General features: G+C 40.8%; 1 protein-coding gene across 1 annotated transcript in view; it reads left to right on the forward strand.

Annotated features, from left to right (window-relative positions):
* The window catches only part of lrp8 (low density lipoprotein receptor-related protein 8, apolipoprotein e receptor), a gene marked incomplete at both ends in the record, with an annotated part of 146,157 nt that extends 124,221 nt beyond the window's left edge, over positions 1-21,936 (forward strand). Inside the window, 8 exons of the mRNA XM_079220691.1 lie at positions 1,536-1,760; positions 2,408-2,526; positions 4,028-4,167; positions 10,127-10,268; positions 13,691-13,843; positions 15,166-15,543; positions 19,333-19,401; positions 21,635-21,936. Coding sequence (XP_079076817.1) covers positions 1,536-1,760; positions 2,408-2,526; positions 4,028-4,167; positions 10,127-10,268; positions 13,691-13,843; positions 15,166-15,543; positions 19,333-19,401; positions 21,635-21,936 — 1,528 coding nt within the window. The remainder of the gene's footprint in view (positions 1-1,535; positions 1,761-2,407; positions 2,527-4,027; positions 4,168-10,126; positions 10,269-13,690; positions 13,844-15,165; positions 15,544-19,332; positions 19,402-21,634) is intronic.
* Between the last annotated feature and the right edge of the window lie 313 nt (positions 21,937-22,249).

Consider the following 22,249-nt stretch of genomic DNA (forward strand, 5'->3'; position numbering starts at 1 on the left):
TTCGCCCCAGTTTATCAAAATAATTTTAACTGAAAGCGTACATTTTATTATATTTCATGCATGATATGCCCACAGGAATCTACACTAGGTCTGTAAAAAGTGATTATGATGGGATTATTGTATTGAACAAGGAATATCATTGATTATAAATTACAATACAGGATGCAAGTCACATGGTTGTATGCTTTCATATTGTTTTTATCCCCCACTGTCTGTCGTTTACAGTTCCTAAATAGACCACTGTTGCACCACGTCCAGTTCGCTCCAGGCCTCATTTTAATTTGCTGTGTGTGAGACAGGTGTTGGGTCCATGTTATTAACCCTGGGACACTAGAGAAACGCCTCAGATTATCCATCACAAGACGACAGCAGACCACACACACACACACACACACACAAACACAAACACACACACACACACACACACACACACACACACCCACACACACACACACACAAATGCGGTGGAAAACAGTAACACAGCCAATTCACAACGCAAGCTGCTTCCAAGGTCCTCACTCATCCATCTCCACCTCATCTTTCGCTCCAACTACCTCACCAGCCTTTAGTTAAGCTGCTCCTCCCTTCCGTACTTCTCTCTTGATTATGACAGGGTTTGCCAAAATGTCACAAATTGGGTATATATTGCATTTTCCAACCTTCTAACAAGGTTATCTTATACCGTCTTGCTTTATGTCCCAATATGTATATTGGTGGTTCTCAAACTGTGGGGCGTGTCCCTTTAGTGGGGCGCGGAGGTATTAATCCCACAGTTGGGAAATTATGCTCTACATTTTCACCCATCCTTAGTATTTAAGGAGCAGTGGGCTGCTGTGAAGTACCCGGGGATCAACTTGGGGTTTAGAGCTAAAAAATCTTGCTCAAAAATTCAGCATGGACTATTTTGTTACAATTTTGTTGGGGCGGTGGGGCATGAACATTTTTCTTTCTCCAAAATGGGGCGTGACAAAAAAAGTTTGAGAACCACTGATCTATATAGTGAAGATAATTATGTGCTATACGTCTGAGGATGTTGAGGAAGGAATGGAAACAAGAAAGACATAAATGAGATAGAACATTGGACAGACAGTAAGTGGACAGCAAGAGGAAAATGGAGAGAGATTGAGAAGACCAGAGACAGAAAGACACAGAGGGGGGAAAGGACCAAAGCAGGCAAAGTGGCAGGGTGCTTTGTAATCTGCTGATGGAAAAAGACAGACTATTTCTCCCTGGGAGGTGATGTTTTGTGGGAGGCCTGAGGTTTGCTTTGGAGGTGTCAGGTTTTAGTGCCCCTGACAGCATTATAAAGAGTAAAAGACGCCTGTTCCCCACCATGTGCACCAAGGTATCTAAGGCCCATAAATAGAAAGTGAAGTCTTTCTTCACAAGAAAAGTAGACCAGTATAGACAGACGTCTAGCAAAGTGCAACTTGTGTGGTTGTCTTATGTCTGCCTTTTTACGCCTGTTCCTAAAAATGATTATTTCATGATTTGAACATCCCTGACTGACACAGATGTTCTCTACCATTCAACAGTGCTTACATCAACAAGGCCAGTGACGCGTCACAGCAGCTGACTCTTATCGACTCACTCCACTCCCCCGAGGGCCTGGCAGTCGACTGGGTCCACAAGAACATCTACTGGACCGACTCTGGCAACAAGAGCATCTCTGTCGCTGCAGGAGACGGCAAGAAGCGAAAAGTGCTGATAGCCACTGAGTTGAGCGAGCCGCGGGCCATCGCAGTGGATCCACACCAAGGGTGAGCAGGAGAAGTTTAAGGGCGCGGGGATTTTGGATGAAAAGACAAAGTGTAAGGAGTTGAGGGAAGTGGTGAGGGAAGGATGGAGGCAGCTGGAGTGAGACGTGGGCTGGAAAAGCCTGTGGGAAAAGACAGGTTGTCTAAATTATGCTTTTTATCAACAGTATTTGTAGCGCTCCACCCATCTGTTAGATTAAGCAGTTTAACAATTACTTTGAGATAAGACGTGACTTCTGTCTACTTTATCTGCCGCTTAGTCTCCAATGCCTTGAGTTCCCAAAAGGACTCTTTTCACAACTAGAAAGAGCTAGACTGCTGTAGCATGAAATGCATGCAAAGGAAGACTAGCTTTACACACACACACACACACACACACACACACACACACACACACACACCAAGTTTCCAATACCAGATACAGTTTTTCACAGTATCAACTTTCCTTTAATGTCTTCAAAGCCTGCTTCAGAAGCAAAATTAGATTTTGTAGAGAAAATGAGATGGAGAGTCAGACACAGACATTGTGTGATAGAGTAGACATTAGATCCGGTCTTCTTGATTGACTATGACGTTGCATATTTCATCTGTTTTACTGAATTGTAGACGTTCATGTCTAACTGGTTAGTACTGAATGTGTCTTTCCACAGGTTTATGTACTGGTCAGACTGGGGAGGTCAGGCCAAAATTGAGAAGGCTGGTATGAATGGAGTGGACCGACAAGTTCTGGTGTCCGAACACATCGAGTGGCCCAATGGAATCACCCTGGGTAAGGAGGGACAAAAACAGCTTTTGCCATGCAAAGCTCATTGGAAAAGGCAGGAAAACAATATAAGATGACACGGGGAAAGGGGAAATCAATCAGCTCTGAGATCAACTTTTTAAACAAAGTTATAATGCTGATATTGCTTTTGGAGAGAGAGGAAAATGATCCAAAATGATTTGAGTGAATACAACATAAAAAAAACAGACGACCACAGAGAACAGCAAGGGCTGAGAGAAGAAAACAGTCCAGGGGTGCTGCAACCCGTAAGTAGCTCTTATTGTTATAGCTCAGTTTGTGTCTGGCTCTCATCAATCAAGCCAGCGAACACGGGCCGAATTAATAAGCCAGACGCTCTGTGCCGTCAATACCTCCCATCATCCCTTTCATCTCCCTCCACGGCACCAGCCAATTTCTCTCAGCTGCCCTTGCCTGAGGAGAAAGAGAGGCTCGCAGTTGCCACACTGGAATTGAGGTGTCACTACATCTGTATGAAAACAAATTATTTTTTAGAGTAGGGTGAATGAGAGAGTTTTCCAGACCGCTGTGAGAGAATGGGGGGGGGGAGATTATTTTCCCGCGGTCATTGATTTCATACAGAGCAGCGAACAAAACAGTTGAGTGAGGAGAGGTGAAGTTGTGAAGAAAATATAACTGGATTTTTTTCTGTTCTTTTTAGATGATGTTGAATCAGATCTTTTGGTTTCAGTTTAGTCAGCTGACTTGCCTGTTACGTAATATTTAATAATAATAAGTAAATAAGTAAGTAATAATATCAAACTCCTACTTTTTTAAAGTAGATATTTTTGGACTTCCTTATTTAAAATGTACAGTGTCGTTACTTTCAGTATTGTGCAAATCTGAAATGTTTGTCCAAGAAGAAAACAAATGATTCATCAAGTTTAAACTGAGGGTAAACAGATTAACTTATTGAAAACAAGAGTATTCACCTTTTAAAAAGCACAGCAAGAAGGTTATTGTTCAGGTGCTGAATTAAATAAAAGTAAAGTGACCATTTAAAATGTATTAATGTACAACTGATAAAAACAAAGTCATACTTGAATTATGTCCCTTGCCTTTAAACTTGATAGAGTCTATAATCTAGATGTCCATGTTAACCAAAGCGTTACTCAGGGGTCGTTAGCAGGAGCACAAAAATGTAGTCGGAAAGAAAAACAGCACTGGGGTCCGATCCATGGTGATGGAAGAGAAAAACAGCAAAGTGTTCCTTTAACGTAAGTCCAGCAAGACTAATCAATTTGCTCAAGGGCACGTATGTTTTCCCCCACAAAGAAGTCAACCGACAATATTACAATCACATCTGTGTTCTCAGTGCAGGGCCTCAGCCGTCACGTCAAACAAGATTGATGGTGTGGCTACTGAGCCATTACATTCATATACCTCTCACCCTAGGCCTTTTCTCATGGAATGACCTCTCGCTCCATCTCTCCCTCTTTGGTCTTGTTCTCTCTCTCTCTTTCTTTCTCCTCCTCCTCCATCTTCTCAGACTTGTCTAACAGGCGTCTCTACTGGGTGGACTCCAAGCTGCACCTGCTATCGAGTGTGGATCTGAACGGGGACAACCGCAAAGTGCTGCTGTCCTCCCATCAGCACCTGGGACACCCCTTCGCTCTCAGTGTGTTCGAGGTACGGAATACAGCCTCAGAACTAGTCCGACCATTGGTATCTTTTATTCTCTCAGCATGCTCGTTATTTGTTTGCAAAATGAGTCAAGCATAGCACACCATGCTTTTAAGCATTATCCCATTAACTACCTGATATATAAAGACTGAAGAAGAAGTACTTAATATATAAGCTATCTTAAGCTATCTCTCGCAGTATATTAAGTACTTCTTCTTCAGTCTTTCTCAGTCCTTCTTCTTCAGTCTTTCTCATTTTCCAGAGCACACCTCATTTTCCAGAGCACACCTCATTTTCTAGAGCACACCTCATTTTCCAGAGCACACCTGAGGTTTTTGATTGGTGTCCTTTCTTCAAGGTCGCTGTTGCTTCTCTGTTGAGTTTAGTTCAACCAGCATGTTGTGAAAAGAACGTCATGGGGAATCTGACTGCACTCTTGCAAAGGTCTGACCTTTTTAGGTCTAACCTTTTTTTTTAAATATATATATATATATGTGAATATGAATAAAGTTCTCCTAATCAGCGAAATATCCAGTCTTGGGTATATTGTGTTTCCACCAGCAGTCGAGTATAGACTACAATTTTAGCATTTGAAAGGTATTCGCTTTATACAGTGTATATATATATATATATATATATATATATATATATATATATATATATATATATATATATATATATATATATATATATTCACCACCCCTTGTTCAGCCAGATATGAAGTATATTAAAAGTAAATAAAGGAATGATGACCTCAAAATGCAGTATATATATATATATATATATATATATATATATATATATATATATATATATATATATATATATATATATATATATATATTCAATTGGGACTTGACATTGATTGTCTGCAAACCATTGGAAGTTTTTGTAGGAAGTGTCTCCCTGAAAGGCAAACAAGATGCTAACATCTTATTTGACCTCCAAATGTTGACAGACAGAGAAAAATAGGTATCCTTACTCATCTCTGCCTCCTTGGTGACACTTCTCATATCTTGTTTATTGATTCCCATCTTAGAGAGTATTTTTAGCTTTTCGCTGAGCCAAATCTAAGCATTGGACCTTAGTTTTTGCTGTTATTTCTATCTAATTTTTTTTGTATTTGGCTGATTACCTTGTCTGAGAGGTTGACTGGAAACGGATGAGAGATGGAGATGATTTAGCAGCAAGATAAACACAGAGAAGGAATCATCTTTTCAAGGGCCGACCAGTGTAGAGTCACAATGGAGTACTGCAATCGATGAAACTAATTTGGGTTTATTTATTGAGGCAGGACTGAGTCACTCTGTTAGAGCCCATCAAGTATAGATGATGTGGAAGGTGAAAAAGAGAAGCAAGAGAGCAGTGCAAGGAGAGGGAGGAGGAGGAGGGAGGAGGAGGGAGGAGGAGAAGGAGGAGAAGGAGGAGAAGGAGGAGAGAAGGAGGAGTTTGAATGTGATCGGGAAGAAGTGCTTTCTCCTTTCTTCTCTTTGCTGCACACAATGAGATGATGAGAAACAACGGGAAGCGAGAACATCCATCATGTCCGGCTGAGTGTGCCTGCATGTGTGCTCGGATATGTGTGTATGTGTTAAAAAAAAGAGAGGAAGGAAACCAACGTTTCGGGCAGGCTGTGAAAGTTCATCCCTGAAGATTAATAGCCATCAGCTCTTCTGGTCTTTGTTCTGTTCTGGTTATGATACAAAACAAATTAAAATTCCTTTGGCAGTGCAGCAGATTGTCTTGGTCCCAACAGGCCGATGATGGGAAGTTTGTTTCTTTGGAAATGTGAGTTGTGAACTGAAACACTGCACCTTATTCATCTATGTAATGTAGTTTGTCTTTTCTGGGAAATTAACCTCAGTGGAGCTCTTTTGACTCGAGTCTTGGTCTGTGTTCACTGCATTTATTGACATGAGGATGATAAAGTGAAAAACGGTTCTATCATTTTAGGAAAGGTAGAAGTAATTGAGTAGGCGCATACAGACTTTTGACATTTTGTTCACTGTAGACTGAGGGTTTTAGGCATCCTTGTGCTGCTGACTAGAGGTGCAATGATGAATCGATTAGTTGACCGACAAAAATGATTAGTTGACCTTAGCAAAAATGTTAAAACTATTTCCAGGTTCCAGCTTCTCTACTTACAAAACCACAAGTTTCATGCCGATATAAAATATATTCAGTGTTATCACAGAAAGTTACATTAACAATAAAGATATGAAGTTTCACAAATGTGAGTTTTAAAGTGTGTTTTATGGCCTACAGAGAGCCCTTCATGTTGCTGAATGATACACGGTGAATGTTAAAGTCATTCCACTTGAGCATATCATCTGCAAACTTCACATCAATTGGGATGTAGTAAAGTTCCTTAACACCGCAGTAGAACGACGCAGGGTTCGTGTATCAAAGTTTAAACACGGCAACCAACAAAATCACACACATACAAACCCTTCCAGTCCCCTGCCTCGACACCAAGCTCTGAGGAAACGTAGATTGCCGAGGCAAGCTGAGAGTAATGTGTTCTCTTTCTCCGGCTTTAGAATCATTGCATTACTTTCATTACTTTTTTATCCCCTCTTAGACGAGAAGATGAGATGAGCTTTGTAATGGAAATAAACAGAAGAAGAAGAACAAGAAGAAGCAAGAAAGAAAAACAATTGTGCAAATGTGTCATTTTTACCATAAACGCCATGTAGTAGGAGGATTTATTCAGGTTTCACAGGTATTTTCATTTATTCTATTTGATTAGAATAGTCGCTCATCCATCCAAGTAGGTGGGGCCAGATATTTTGTGACGTGGTGACTGCTCGCCAGACTGGTTGGAGCTAACAGTTAGCACGCTAGCCGGCCAAGCTAGGCTAGCACTATACCTTTTTATTTACCAGTGTACAGTTTACCAGTTTTCTCAATAAAGAGGGAAAATATAAGTCTCCAAGCTATCTAGCTTGCTTACGGTCAGTTAGCAAACTCATTAGCGTGTTACTGACGAGACAATACGTTCACACAGTTTATTCAAAAGATGTACTTGTCCCATCAATCATTGTCTCATAACTGCCAGTAAACTATTGCTCTTTTGTGGAACAGTTTTTCCTTTAACACCGTAGGTTAAATAAAAGAGATTGGTGTTACACGGCTAATTAGCAACGACGCATGAGTTTGTCTGTCAAAGTTCACCAGAGTTAATTTAGTCTCCCTGAGTGGATTCTTTGATTTTGGCGATTCTTTTGAAATGAATGGTTCTCACCACAACATGTCATCATTTTAACCTTCTTTAATTCATTAGTCACACAGGAATCAATTAAATGAATGTGAGTGCAAATTAATATTGATAATGAAGCGTGTGAGACCAAAGCATCAACAAAATGTTAAGGAAAATGTCCAGATAAGAGGTCTAATCAGCTAAAAAACAAACACCTGTGTGGTTGTACCATGAGTGTGAAAAGGCTTTAATACTCTTCTGCAGCTTTGTGGAGATGAACACAAACTGTGTCCTCACAAATCATTTGATTCCAACACGGATTCAACACCATGCCTACATTATTTTTGCATAACTTGGGCTGATACAACAAAGAAATACAAATCAAACCCAAACGATCAAAGGCTTCACAAGTTGAGTGGGTTGGCTTTGTGTGAGCTTTCACTTCTAGTATTCTGGCATGACATCTAAGTATGAGGGAAGCTCCCGAACCCTAACAGGCAGATGTGTCAGTCAAGAGGGGCCCAGTGGTTGGCAGGAGGTTCTTCTGGGACAAAATATGACAAAATCATCAATGACTGTTCTCCCCTCGACCCTAAGACTTCATTTAGATGTAGTCCCATCTCCTTGTCGACCGCAGACGGCTCTGACTGAAGTGATGCAATACCGTGTTGAGGAGAGCTCTTGTGTGCATGTGTCTAAGTTCTGTATGTGGAAGATTCACCTTGATCTTAAGGCGCAGAACAATGACCTTCTCGGGTCTTGCATTGCAGTTTGAAGCTTTCAACGTGAGGAAAAGTGACGGATGCAGAGATTGACGGTAGAGCAATTGAAAGAGAAAACCATAGGCGGAGACAAAGAAAGACGTCCACAGAGACAGAAAGGCAAAGGGAGAGATGGAATGATATATTTGAGTATTGGTTTATCAACATGGCTGATATTTGTCTTTCATCGTTTCAGCACTACAGTCGTATAGGTAGAGGTTATCTGAATCTGAGTGAGGGCGAGATGGAGCAATAGAGAGCGGAGTGAGAGATGGGAAAGGAGAAGGTGAGAGAAAGGTTAAATCCGCTGATAGCCCAGCACAAATTTAGAGTGTGGATTACAGCACAGATACATATATACACACACCAGACAAATCTGTGGCTGGACCCCAAGGTCGTTGCCCTCTAACAACACCATATGACTGTTAACACAACCTCAGCCCAATGAGAAAAGAAGAAAAAAAGCCTTTAGGAACTATCATTGCTGTTGCATCTTTTTGTCTCATGCTCAGCTCCTCAATTGTGTCTTCATCCTTTTTTTTAACCTTCCTCTGATCTCAACAGCGCCAGTGTGTTTTCTCTTTGCTCTAATATATTGTGTTTTTCTTAATTGATGTGTGGCTGCTTAGATGAATCAGTCTGCAGTTGCCATGGAAACCAAGTGCCATTTCCACTCGTTTTGTGATACTGTAGTGTCACTAAAGAGAATTGGGAGGAAGTGTTAAAGAGAGCAAGAGAAATCCAGCAGGACAGATAAAGTGAAGGATGAGAGAATGATCTGACGGGTCAGAGCTGGCAGTATGCATTCCTATATTTCCAAAGAAACAGAGGCAACTATTGTTTCACATGAGGGACTTTTACAATAGGGACAAACAGTAAAGCCAGTATTCATCATTGATGTTGTTTAGTGTTGTAGCAGTTTTATGGCAGATTATTGCATTAGCAGCAACAGGTCCCTGTATCTATTACTGTGCATATGTCCTTTAAATGTGTGTTTTCTGATACCATCACTGTGGTACCTGTATGGTTGATTTTATGCGGCAATACAGAGGTCAACTTTATGCAAGTGCCCTTTCAAGGTACACCACAAGCAGTTGGGATTTCTTTCAGCACAGACACAGGACTGCAACGCTAAGCTTGGGCGCCATTGTCGCATTAAAACACTTTCAATAGCCCGTAGCATGTTAATAGACATTTCAAATATATTCTGTTCTCGAGGTAAACAAACTGTAATTCTAGAAATGAACAAAGTCCTTGTGTGTAGTACAGCTGCTACGTCAGAACAGTCAGTGCATAGGGTGTAAATGACATACTAGTGCAACACAAACACGCAGCTATTGATTTGCGAGAGGCCAGAGACGACCTTTACTTTGTAGAGCAAGGCTGTGAGGCAATTTGTGTGTGTAGTTGCCACAAAGGGTGTTGTGACTTCCATGTTCTTCATGTGACACACACTGACCTAGAAACCATTCTTCAAAAACGCAACTATGTCGTGTTTATCCATTGTGCGCTGACACTCGAGAGGAGTGAATGGCATATCAGTGCTGTATGCCCTGTCAGAGAAAATAATTTGTTTTCATCAACGCAATTTTCATCACTTATCACCAACTTTAATTACTAGCTCTCACAAGGCACGGAGGGGTGCTACATTTTAACAAAAAATCTTTTCAAAAGTAGTAATTGCTCAACATTAATTGGGTGTCAGAGAATACAGTTAAAACCGCTCACTCATATGTTGCCACATTACCTGTTCTGTCTGTTTAAACCACCATCATTTTTTATTTGCCTTAAAATGAGTCTCCACTGTCCACAGTTAATTGTAAATCCACAAACCTATATATCATCAAATGTTGTCTCTGATGACTACATTTGTTCTTCAAATATTTGTTTTCCTTTTCTTTTGAAACTTAATGTTTATACATTAAGGAGAGCGAAGGATTCAGTGTCTAGAATGTATGTTTTTATTATATGTATGGTTTAAATCTCTCTCTCTCTTTTCATTCAGGATCGCATATACTGGACAGACTTGGAAGACGAAGCGATATACAGTGTCAACCGACTGACGGGACAGGATGTGGCAAAGGTAGCAGAGCACCTCAACAACCCCCTGGACCTGGTGGTGTTTCATGAACAGAGGCAGCCCAAGGGTAAGAAATGCAGCAACGATTATTTGACATGGATATTTCTGGTGTTTTGTTTGTTTCTATGGTGGTAACTGATGAGATGAGGAGCTGCAGGTGACGGGCTTGCTTTGCAAATTGGGCGTCATGTGCTCTGATCATGCTTGTTCATACTGGAGTTTGGAGACCTCACATAATTCCCAGCAGAGCTACATCAAACTTCACCCTCAGCAAAAGTCTAATCAAACAGAATAAAAAGCTTAGCTCAGTGTTATCAGTTGGGGATAACGATTACTTATATATATATATATATATATATATATATATATATATATATATATATATATATATATATATATATATATATATATATATATATATATATATATATATATATCAACGTTACACTTCCTGGTAACAACGCCCTGGATTGTTCACGTACAGACCAAATGATCCACTTATTAAACTCTCTTAAATAATAAAAAAGTAGTCTGATGTGTGTGATTAGACTGATGTGCGTGCTGAGCGTGTTAAATTATGTGTTTTGATTTTCCAAGTGTGCAAATGAACACTTGGTGTGTGTGTGTGTGTGTGTGTGTGTGTGTGTGTGTGTGTGTGTGTGTGTGTGTGTACAAGCAATTTGCTTCCGTGAGTCTGTGTTTTCATGCTTTGTTTTTTCCCCTCACTCAGAACTCAAAACAGTCTTGTCTGAGTGCCGGGGGAAGCTAATTGCATTCTCTCATCAATAAATCAAGAGTTCTGCTCAAACAGATATCCCAGAATTATAGGAACAGTGTGTAACATTTAGGGGGGGGGTGGAGTTAATAGCAGATATTGAATATAATATACATATAATTATGTTTTAATCGGTGTATAATCAGCCGAAGCTAAGAATCGTTATGTTTTCCTTAGCTTAGAAAAAGGCATTTAAATCTTACTAGGGAGCGGGTCATCCTCTAGTCTACCGCCATGTTTCTACAGCACCCCAGAATGGACACTGGCTCTAACCAGAGCCATTTCTGTTTGATCTTATCTGAAGATAGGGATGCATTCCGAAACCCAGTATTAAAAGGTGCTGAGTATTTCAAGATCGTAGTATATTGATAAGGCCCATTGTTGCAGGTGCTTTTTATTTGTACTTTTTAATGTTATGGTGTCATTTATTATCCCGCTGCAGCGTGCATCTCCGGACACACACACACACACACACACACACGCAGGAAGCACGAGCAACAATACGCTTGTTACTGTACTGTAAAAAGACAATACTTTTTTCAATTCTGTGCAACAACCATGGACATGTCATCAAAAGTGAAACCTAATTCAATCGTCTCAGTCTCATCCACCGCGCTATGTTTACACAAGCACAGCATACACCATTGCCAAAAAGCTTTTTTTGGGAGGGGGGACTTTTCTGCCGGCAAAGCAGCCAGGTTGACAGAAGAAATAGGACAAGAGGGTAGAGAACAGGAGGAATGACTGATACTGTCTGATTTGTGGGTTCTTTATAAACCTCACTCAGAAATGTTCTTTCTTTGTTGACTCTTTACATTTGTTTCCAGTGAGATAGTAACTACTTTATATAGGGACTTCACTGTTGTAAACTTAACTGTTGCTGCTCTAGAAACAGTATTTCTTTAAATCCAAATTATAACTTTTAATCATGTTCTTCATTTATTTGTTTTAAAAAATGTTATATATCATTTTAAAAACAATTATTTAGTTATGTAGGAAAACCGAGTATTGATAAGAGTAGCTCCTAGTTGTACTGAAATCCTAAAGATACCTATCCCTACCTGTAGGCCGCCGTAGTTCTCCAACACGCTTGGAAAGGGGGGGCTGAGCTGAGGGCTATTTAGTTGGTTGCAACCTGCCACAAAACAATATTTACCAGTAAAACATACTCACTGTTCCTTTAAACATTTATTTTCCAAAATGCCAACAAATTTAAAACATCTGACTAACCACCAGGCTTATCTGGGCTGAAGCAGAAGATATACGTAAGAACTCTAGCTGCCCTGTGAAGATACAAGTACAACATTTGATATTGAGTGAAGCAATTTGTGATGTCCCTTTTATTTCACTGTGTTTTACTTTCTCTCTTTTCATATATTTTTTTCCTGACATATAATTTTCTCATCTAAACAAAACCCCCAATGGGAAAATCATTACTTAATGATTGGTTGCCTTAATACACCTCCACACCTCAAAAGAGCCTTTCTTCCTCTCCTCTCATTGGTGTGTTTTTGTCCATCCAGCTGTGCTTTGAAGCCTAGGTTCAATGATGTAGTTCTTATTCTAGACCTACGGGAGCAGGGAACACTGGCGCTATTGCAAATTCAGAACAACATCATTTAGCAACATGTTATCTCACTCTCTCCTATCTTCTACTTATTTTTCCTCTATGCTCTGTTCCTTGTCATTTTTTTATTTTTTATTTTTCTATTGCTTTCATTCCTCTTCCTTCCTGTTGCTTGGATTTCTTTCCTGTTTCACTCTCCTACTCTCCTCATCCACCTTTATGCCCTTGTCTTTCCTCGGCATAGGATTTTAAATGTGTTGTCATAATGTGTCATGGCATTTGAAAGACTTGCTTTTAGCCAAGGAGCCTAATTTCATTTTAATAATGAAGGCATGAATTCAAGATATGTGGAGGTTTATTTAGACAGCTCTTCATACTACATACTTCATATGTTGAGATATTGTACACCAAGCACAAACCTATTCCCAGTTTATTAAAATCTCACAGTGTCGTGAGTGATGTTGCTGCTTTCCCTGATGGCTGATGATTCCTCTGATGTGCTGCTCTTTAATACTACGCACAAGTCAGGAGGCAGAATCGACCGCGACTTGACCTATTTCTGGTGCTTCCCCACATGACAAGAGTAGCAATATTTTTCCATAACGTTGAGTCTTGGTTTGGGAAAATACATGTACATTTTTCACTTGAGTACAGAGATTTAAAAAAAAGAAAGTTTTGACACTTTGCCTTTAGACAACCTTTGCATTTCTTCACTGGGCCTGAAAAAAAAGCTTGTGAAATAAATACAGGAGCCTAAATAACGCTGTAAAATCTGTTCCCAGTATCTATTTTATGTTGTTATTCAGTGTGATACGCAATGAGGTTAATAGGTAGTACGTAGGACAATAATATTTTGACTGATTAGACAAAAAGACTGGGCCTTTCTAGGCTACAGTACATGTACACCTCTGTGCTCATCGCCCCAGAGCTGACATGGGACTGGAATTTTAAAAACATTTGGTAAAAGCACCAAATGCTTATCAAATGTGGTTATTGGCAGTTTTCAATGCACCGTTTTCAAGTTATAAGACTGCAAGATATGAAAAGCAAAAGAATATATAATATATATATACATCTATTTGTCACAAACTCCTATTTGCCCAAATCCTGTTTAATCCTCTTTTTATTTCTGCTTATGTTCCTGAAGCTCCAGATATCTGCAACATGGGCAGTCTGCCTAACGGTGGCTGTGAATACCTGTGTCTGAAGGCCCCACAGATCACAGACCACTCTCCCAAGTACACTTGTGCCTGTGCTGACGGCATGGAGCTGGGACCAGACATGAGGCGCTGTGCTATGGGTAAGTCGGTCACACTGAAACCAATAAATCATAGGAGTTCAGCAGCACACTTAATTAAAGGGATTGTGCTGAGGAATGTCACATGAAGTCTACATTGCTGCAATCACAGTGCCATGATGGAGAACCAGGTCATGGAGATATTAAACACCAAAAGGAGTCCGCAAAAAGTTAAATATTAATACTTCTCTTTAAATACATCTTTATCTTTAAACTATTCAGTATTTTGGTGCTATCCAGTCTTATTCATATGGGCGACCATAGGAAATATGCCCTTACAGGCCGAAGGAAATGTTAATAGGTTATTTCTCGGTCTCGTAAGATGACTTGAATCTTGGCATGTCATTTTAAATATGCTTCTGCTCTCACCACAGCGAGACAAACTCATTTCTTTATAGGTGTCAGTGCTAGAGTTGTAGCTTTCCATACTGGTATCCCCACGTGTGTGTCCCAGCCTGAAGTGTAACATTGGAGGATATCTACCAAATCTTTAACAGAATTGTCAGTAAAAAACACAGTACCATTCAGAATACAATGCAAATACAGAAATCTAAAATTTCACAATAAAGCTTTTATATTCATACCCATTCATATGTATATTGGTCTTAAATCATATCAGAACAGACTATTGCCTATTACAGCTTTTATCCAAATCCAGAATTCACCACTATCAGCTTTCAACAATGCAGAATATTCCAATCTTATTGTATTAAATATGATTGATTCAAAAGCCAAAGACAATGTTATACCTGTGCCTAATGTAACGCTATATTTGGAAGCTGGCCAGGGATTCTCTCAGCTTACCTCGGAACACCTCCATTATTTCCCCCACTCAGCCTGGACACGTGTGAGAAGTTGCTGTCCTTAATGGACCTGCGCTGTTTTGCATTTCATGTTGAGCAAGTGCAGAGAAAGAGAGAGGATGATGTATGTAGGCCACCTTTCAGGGAATCCCTCTGAGAAAAGACAGGAGAGGAAACATGGCTAGTGTGTGCAGAGAGCAAGAGAGAGAGAAACAATGTTTGCACACACACTTTTTGGACTTGGCAGTACAATTATGTCTGCTGAGCTCTTTTTAAGTTTTGATAATATGCCCCTTTGTATTATGTTCCCCTTGTTCCCTGCTTTATGTCTCTTATGTCTTGTGTTTAAAACTCTGGGGATTTAAAGGCATTATATAATAGTTTAATTTCCCATTACTTTCTGTATGTTGAAGCACCCAGCCAAAATACTCCAACTCTTGTTGTCAATATACGTGCCAACTGTTAGCATCTTCAAGTAATATCCCAACTGCTTACGATTATTGTCCTGTTTCTCTGCTGCAGTTCGACCCAGAGCAACCACAACAGCTGCTCCGACCACCACAACTCCCACCACAACCACTACAACTGGCACAACAGTTACCATGACCACCACCACTTCCCCCCCTACCACCTCCACCACCACCTTGACCACAAGCTCCACCACCACTTCTGCTGCTACGACACTCAGGCCCACAACCAGACGCCTGTCGACGCCTGCCGCTCCGAAGACCCCCAGGAGAACCTCTACAGAGCAGCCGAGGACCCCCGCCGCCACGAGTACAGAGACGACCAGTTTCAGCAGCACGCGTCAGACGTCCACATCCACACACACACCCCTGCTGGGCCCAGTGGCACCCAACAGCATTCAGAGAGAGAGCAACGCCAACCTCTCCCACAGAGGTAAGGATCATGGTGAGCAGGGTTTGTGTGTGTGTGTGTGTGTGTGTTTTCTTCCGTGATTGTAATGCTCCGCTGCCACTACTGCTACCACCTGCCATGAAAACAGCAGGGAGCTGAAAACCACTACTTACATCAGTTTTCCTCGTCTCTCTGGCTTTGCTTTCCTTTCATTTCTGTGTCTGACCATCTGTCGATCTACTGTACGTCCTCGTTCCCTCTTTGCTGTTCTCTCGCTCACACACACACACACACACACACACACACACACACATCATACTCACAGGTGTATCTCTTGGTCTGCTTGTGGTCGGTCCCCCATGAGCAGTGTGTAACAGAGCTGTCAGTGCTAACAAACGACAGTCCTCTCCATTCTCACCTCACACCTCTCATAACTCATCGTCGCTTTCTGACAGCCTCTCTCTCTCTCTCCATCTTTTCTCTCTCTCCATCTTTTCTCTCTCTCCATCATTCTCTCTCTCCATCTTTCTCTCTGCTCCTCTCTTTAGTACTCGCTCTCTCAGACTGAAGACGTTCCTCGTTCTCGCAACAATTCCAGCTTTCCGGGCCACAAAACAAAACCACTTTACAGTTTGTAGTCCCAGACAAATAATGACAGCGGATTAAAATAGCCGAAACAATGCTTTACAAATCCACGCATAGTCTTTAAATATATTTGGAAGTGAAGAAGAATCCTTGATAGATAAAGCTAAATTGATAAAGCACTGTGCTGCACTCACATGCTACAGAAATCTGCTATTTCAGTTTGAATCGTTCTGGCCATTGCTAGACGGACATTTACATGATATATTGGTAACTGTCAAACTGCAGACACAATTGTCCTAAAGTCAGTGTTTACCTATAACAGGAGACAAATAAATAAAAAAAATCCAAATTGCATTTTTTAGCATTGATCTAAAATGTAGATGTGTGTATTTCTTTATGTATATTCTACTCTCTGCAATGCCATTGCATCACTCTTCTTTTCAGACTAAAATGGGAAACTAACGGTAAAACAATGTCCAAAATTGACTGATTCATACTAACATCCTCAAAAAGAAACTTTAGTTAATGCCGTATACTTGAGTGACATAGCCTACTGCGCAGTAGATAATTAAAGATGGAACAGAAGAAGTTAAAGGAAATGTGCTCAGATTTGACAATATTGCATTTACATCAAAGACATTTCTCATTATATTGAGAAACCAGAAGAGCAAGGAGTGAGATTGGAAAAGCTAGACAGAGGGAAGGGAGAAAGGACGTATGATGAAAGTGGGTTTGAGAGTTGGAGGAAGCGTCAGAGACACGGGGCGAATGGGGACATGAATGAGATAAAGAGTGGGGAGTAAAAACTAATGATTGTCAAATGAGAAGGTACAGCGAAACACAATTAAGAGGCCATGGAGGAAAAATAATGAACAGAGCACTAAAAGGAACATGACTGAACAAAGTGAGGATGGGAGTTGTGAAATGACTCACTGTTGGGAGGGAACACAGCATTCACAGCTATAAGAAAAGATGGGATGGCAAAGAGGCAGGAGAGAGAAAGTGATTTCTGGGACTTGAAGAGAAGGGCTGCTCCAGCTAGTCTCACCACTTTGGGGGCCTGGGTTTCTCCCAGTTACTAAGAAGCATGTTTCCTCTCGTCTCTGAAGTTGTCAGCCTCCTCACCACAAGTGCTCCAGATGAGAGGTGGAGCAGACACGGATGAGAAAATGGGGCATGAGCAAGACGCGGCTCCAAACCCACGGGCCATGTGTAATAATTTTCAACTCGGTGCACACTGTCAAGTGTGCCGGCATCAGCTGCTCCACATGTGCGGCGCTGCAGCTGGCGTGGTGGAGGGAGGAAGAACCAGGAGTTTCAGGAATAAAATACAAACCACAGCTGGTACACGAAGCCCAAATGCATCTATGCTCTTACACATTTGAAGCTTTACTTTTGATGCCAGTATGCATTAATCTCTCTGCAGCATTGGACACGATTACAGAAGGAAATCTCCCTGTTAAAAGGATAGGTGTTCATTTGAACACTGTAAAAGGTTTTGGACCAAAAGAGATCCATTATGTGCTGTCAATGAAAGACAGAGTCCTCCGATATATCCCAAGCTTTATCTGAAGTTAATAAATGGCTTCAGCAGTCTGAGACAAATCAAGTGAGTCTGAATGCATTGTCCTGAAGAAACAAAATAATTTAATTTGATCAACTGAGACTGCTGAAACTTCATATTACTTTTAGATGAACTCGGGGTTACATTTTGTGGACTGTGGATTAAGTCACTTCCATGTACATTGTAGGCATGTTAGGGGATGATGTTTAAATGAACCATGAAAACAGTTTGAATGCATGTGAGTATTCTTTTAAGACCGACTGAGGCAATGTGAACCTGCCCTTTAATTGTGGCCACTTCAACTGAGACTTCAGACTAATTTTCCCTATTTATGGATATCATTTTTGAGGCCAAACATTAACTTGAAATGAAATCTATCATTAAGGTATGACTAGCAGTGTAAGCAATTCATATTTACATTATTATCTGTTGACTTTATCTGTTATTTACTGTAAACAATATAACACAAGATAATAATAACACAATATAATAATGTAATTTTTAAAGGAGCCATGTATAGGACTATAAATAGGGACATTTTCACATTTTTTAACTTAAAATCCCCCCAGCAATAATAGTCTTAATGAAATTGAGACTTTTTTTCTTTCTTTATTTTACAACTTCCTCACGTTCTCTGTCTTTGCCTTCAATTTCCAAGACTGCGTCTTTCATAACTGCTTTAATAAGATTCTATTAATCCGCCTTTTGGAGTCTTAGGACCCTTTGGATGTCACTCATGCTTTGAGAAAAGCCCAACTCACTTCTGCTGACTCAGGACTCAGACGCTCCACTGCTCACGCAGAAGTCCAATCGCCGTGTGTGTGTGTGTGTGTGTGTGTGTGTGTGTGTGTGTGTGTGTGTGTGTGTGTGTGTGTGTGTGTGTGTGTGTGTGTGTGCGCATGCACATTTATATAAATGGAGTTTATCCTATGATTGTATTTGTGAGAGGAAGTATCTCTTAATTGCATGTCCCATCCGTCACCTCCCATCTGTGCCTTTTCCGTGCATTCAACTACACAGAGTTTCTTTCTAAATGAGCCAATCAGTATGCGGGGCCAGCGCTGTGATCTTCTCTGTTAATCTTCCTCACTAGACTTCATTATAACCATCTGATCACACTTTGGCTAATGGCTAGCCTGCTGCTAATGGGAGGGTTGGGAGCAGGATTAATGTCACGCTGCTCAGCGACCTGTTGGGGTGAGAGTTGAAGGGGAGTAGGGACAAAAGGCATCTCTTGGATACAATGTGTAGCATTGTGACACATTATGAAGACATGGAAAAAGAGTGCCTTGGAACACAAATTTGTGCTTAAATTAACTCTCAAGGTCAGTCAACTATCACTGAAAGATGCATTGCTTCCTAAATAAAAATGTATTTTAGTTTTTAGTACAAATTCTGATGCATTACTTTCTGGAATTGAATTTGTCTCGTATTCTATTGAAACCATTCTCATTTGCATTTGTATGGCATGCTGGTATGATTCATCTGCATTTCATTTATTTATTTATTTATTTTAAAAAGGCAGTCAGCAGTCCAAATGTCTGATTGATTCTCTGCCCTTATATTATGCAAATAAAAATGTTTCTTCCACCGTGATGCTTCAGCCTTCTATTTTTCTCTAGCAATGCCTTTTGGGAAAGTTTTTGCTCCGTTTTATTTTCCTTTTCTCTTCTTCATCTCAGCTGCGAGTGATCACTACCTCATAGGAAACAACATCACTGTAGCTGTCCTGGGGATAGTCATTCCTATCGGTGAGTACTCTTTACGTTCTCGCTGCGTTGCCTTTGCTTTCTGCTTGCCTGCTTCTCCCTCCTCGCTTCTCCACGTCCTGCATGTTGAGTGGGAATGTGTATTTTTATTTGTCTGGCTGCATGTGTGTGTGAATGGGTTTGTTTGAGAGTTTGTTCTCTGTGATTAAAAGTGGTATATTTCAGATTTAAACAGCAACAATTTGTGTCTTTTGAACATGTAAGTCATATGTTGGTCTCAGCTGATGTCTGAGCACAAATGTACTGTTTAGTAAATCTAGTGAGCTGTAGTGTTATCCAACAATAGCCTCCTTGCCTAAAGCTAGAAAAAGCCATTATGGGCCAGTAAGCTTGTCAGCCAGTGATGGCCAATCCTTTGTAATGTGCACATTATGTCATTATTAATGAGATCTGAGCAAATGGGAAATTCAGTTAATGTTTTGTCATCACATTTGACCAGCTGTTATAACATTAAGCTCATGTTCCCACTCAGATCATACAGTGCAATCAATCCACCTATTTGACCGACCCAGTGGACTAACAGCGGGTTACGTGGTCGCTGGAATCAGATTTTCGGAGGGAAAAGGGCATAATGCGATAAAATTAGTTTTTTGTCTTGGTAGCAGTGGAAATCTTGACCTAGGAAATAACAATATTGTCGATGTAGCGTAGAAGAAACACTATTAGGCCACCATACTACAACACAACGAGTATAAGGAAATACAAGTTCCTAAAATCAAACCAGCTTAGTAAAGCTAATCTCTTCTATTAGCTTTAATTTAAATGATAATCTAATTTTATGGAAATATGTAATACTTTCATGAATAACCTAACCGAGAAATCAGCGGAATGTGCAAATGACCTCATAGTAGCAGCATATGTCGCTAATTGAGATCTCTTTCATCCCTAATATTGAATACTTTGATGAATTATGGGAGCACCAAAACATCGTAAAGCAATTTTTTTCTCTTTTCATTCGAGATATCAGCTAATTAAAACAACCCCGGAGACGGTTAACCCTTTCCACTCCATTTCTCATTCTGTCCTCTGTGCCATTCATTGCAGCCATAAATCCCCCCATTCTGTGTTTTTATAGCAGCTTTGAAGCGTTAATTATTGGTGGAGGTCCACAAGGGCCGGATTTCTGTACCCCAATTCTCCGCTCGCATCCGTTAATGCACCACGCCCACCCACAGCTCCACAAGGGGAAACAGCCCAACAATGATTATCAGTATTAGCCAAAGTCAGGCTGTCATGCCGCTCTCTAATTGGAGTGAAATTTTTCTAAATGAGACAGAAGCTGGTGTTTTTTGTTTTGTTTTTTTTAAACCAGTGAGCATTTAGAAGAGAACAAAGGAGGATCTGGGGTTTCCAACCCAGTCACACAGGGATCTCAAGTGCCTATCCGACAAAAGAGCAATTAGATGGGGCTCCCACAAGGGATGCAGACACATCTACGGACGTGGGCATACGCACACAAAAACACACACACACACACACTTTTTATCTCTCCTCGTTGACACACCTCTGGCTTGGGTGTTGCTCTCTATACACACACATACTCACACACACAGGTCCTAAAGGGCAGCTAGGCAGTCACACTGATATGGGAATGAAAGGAGAGAGATAGATGGAGCTTTTCTCAAATATCCTCCTTTACCGCTCATCCTCTTCCTCTTCCCCTTCTTCTTGGGGACAGATTGTGGTTAATTTTTTTCCCCAGTCTAGTGTAAAATGATTATGTACTTGTGAATGTGGGGTGTGTGATGGTGCATGCAGGGATTCATTGTTGCTATTTGTGCATGTGCATTCATGTTTATGCGTTTTGATCATTCTGTAAGATTGAGACTTAAAAGGAATGTCAAAGAATGTATGTAAAAAAAATATTAAGGCTCATTGTTATCAGTTTTTACCAGTTACCAGTGTTTACCTACTCTTAGAGTCTTGAATTAATAAAAAATATATATATTTGTATGACTATACAAAATATCAAAAGTATATATATTGTAATTGGTATCCTTTTTTTCCTAATTGAATTTCCCTACAAACATGTCTCACAGGTATGTATTAGATTATATACAATTTAGAAAAATAAAGACAGATAATAATGAGCCCTCGGTGCATAGAGGAACGTGTGTTTGTGTGTGTGAGTGCTTACAGCGCCGTTCTGTGTCCCCTGGGCTGTGTTAACGCTCCCGCCGTGTGTTGTTGTTGTGTGTGTGTTAAACACATGCAGTCCCTATCCTTGCCACAGTGGTCATCGGATTGCTCTGCACCGGCGGGTACCTGGTTTGGCGCAACTGGCGGCGCAAGAACACCAAGAGCATGAACTTCGACAACCCGGTTTACCGCAAAACCACGGAGGACGACGACGACGAGATCCACATCGGGCGACACAGCGAGTCCATCGGTCACGTGTATCCAGCAGTGAGTGGCAGCCACAGTCAGCCATTCATAGCGCTTCCTCTAGGGGGCGGTGTCACAGACAGCAACTCTCACTGGTACTCGGGGGCACCAATGCTCTCCAGCAGCAAATGAGAGGAGACACAGAGGAAAAGGAAGGAGTTTGAAGTATTTGGGGTCTGGGAGGACGAGCAGGGTTTGTGAAAGCCTGTTTGCTGTACAGGCACGCCCACAATCTCACACGTCATTTTTGCAGCGATCACTGAAAACACCAATCATACACACACACAAGCCCTTTACAAGTACACCATGTTCACATTTATTTCACCGACATGACCATAATCACACAGTACATGCGTTTATCACCATCACATCTCTGTCGCCAACCAGCCGTCACATTAACTTGTCCATTGTGTTCGTTTGTCCGGTTATTGAAGTGTTTGTTCTG

This window comes from Taurulus bubalis, assembly GCF_910589615.1.
Source record: "Taurulus bubalis genome assembly, chromosome: 7".
Lineage (NCBI taxonomy): Eukaryota > Metazoa > Chordata > Actinopteri > Perciformes > Cottidae > Taurulus > Taurulus bubalis.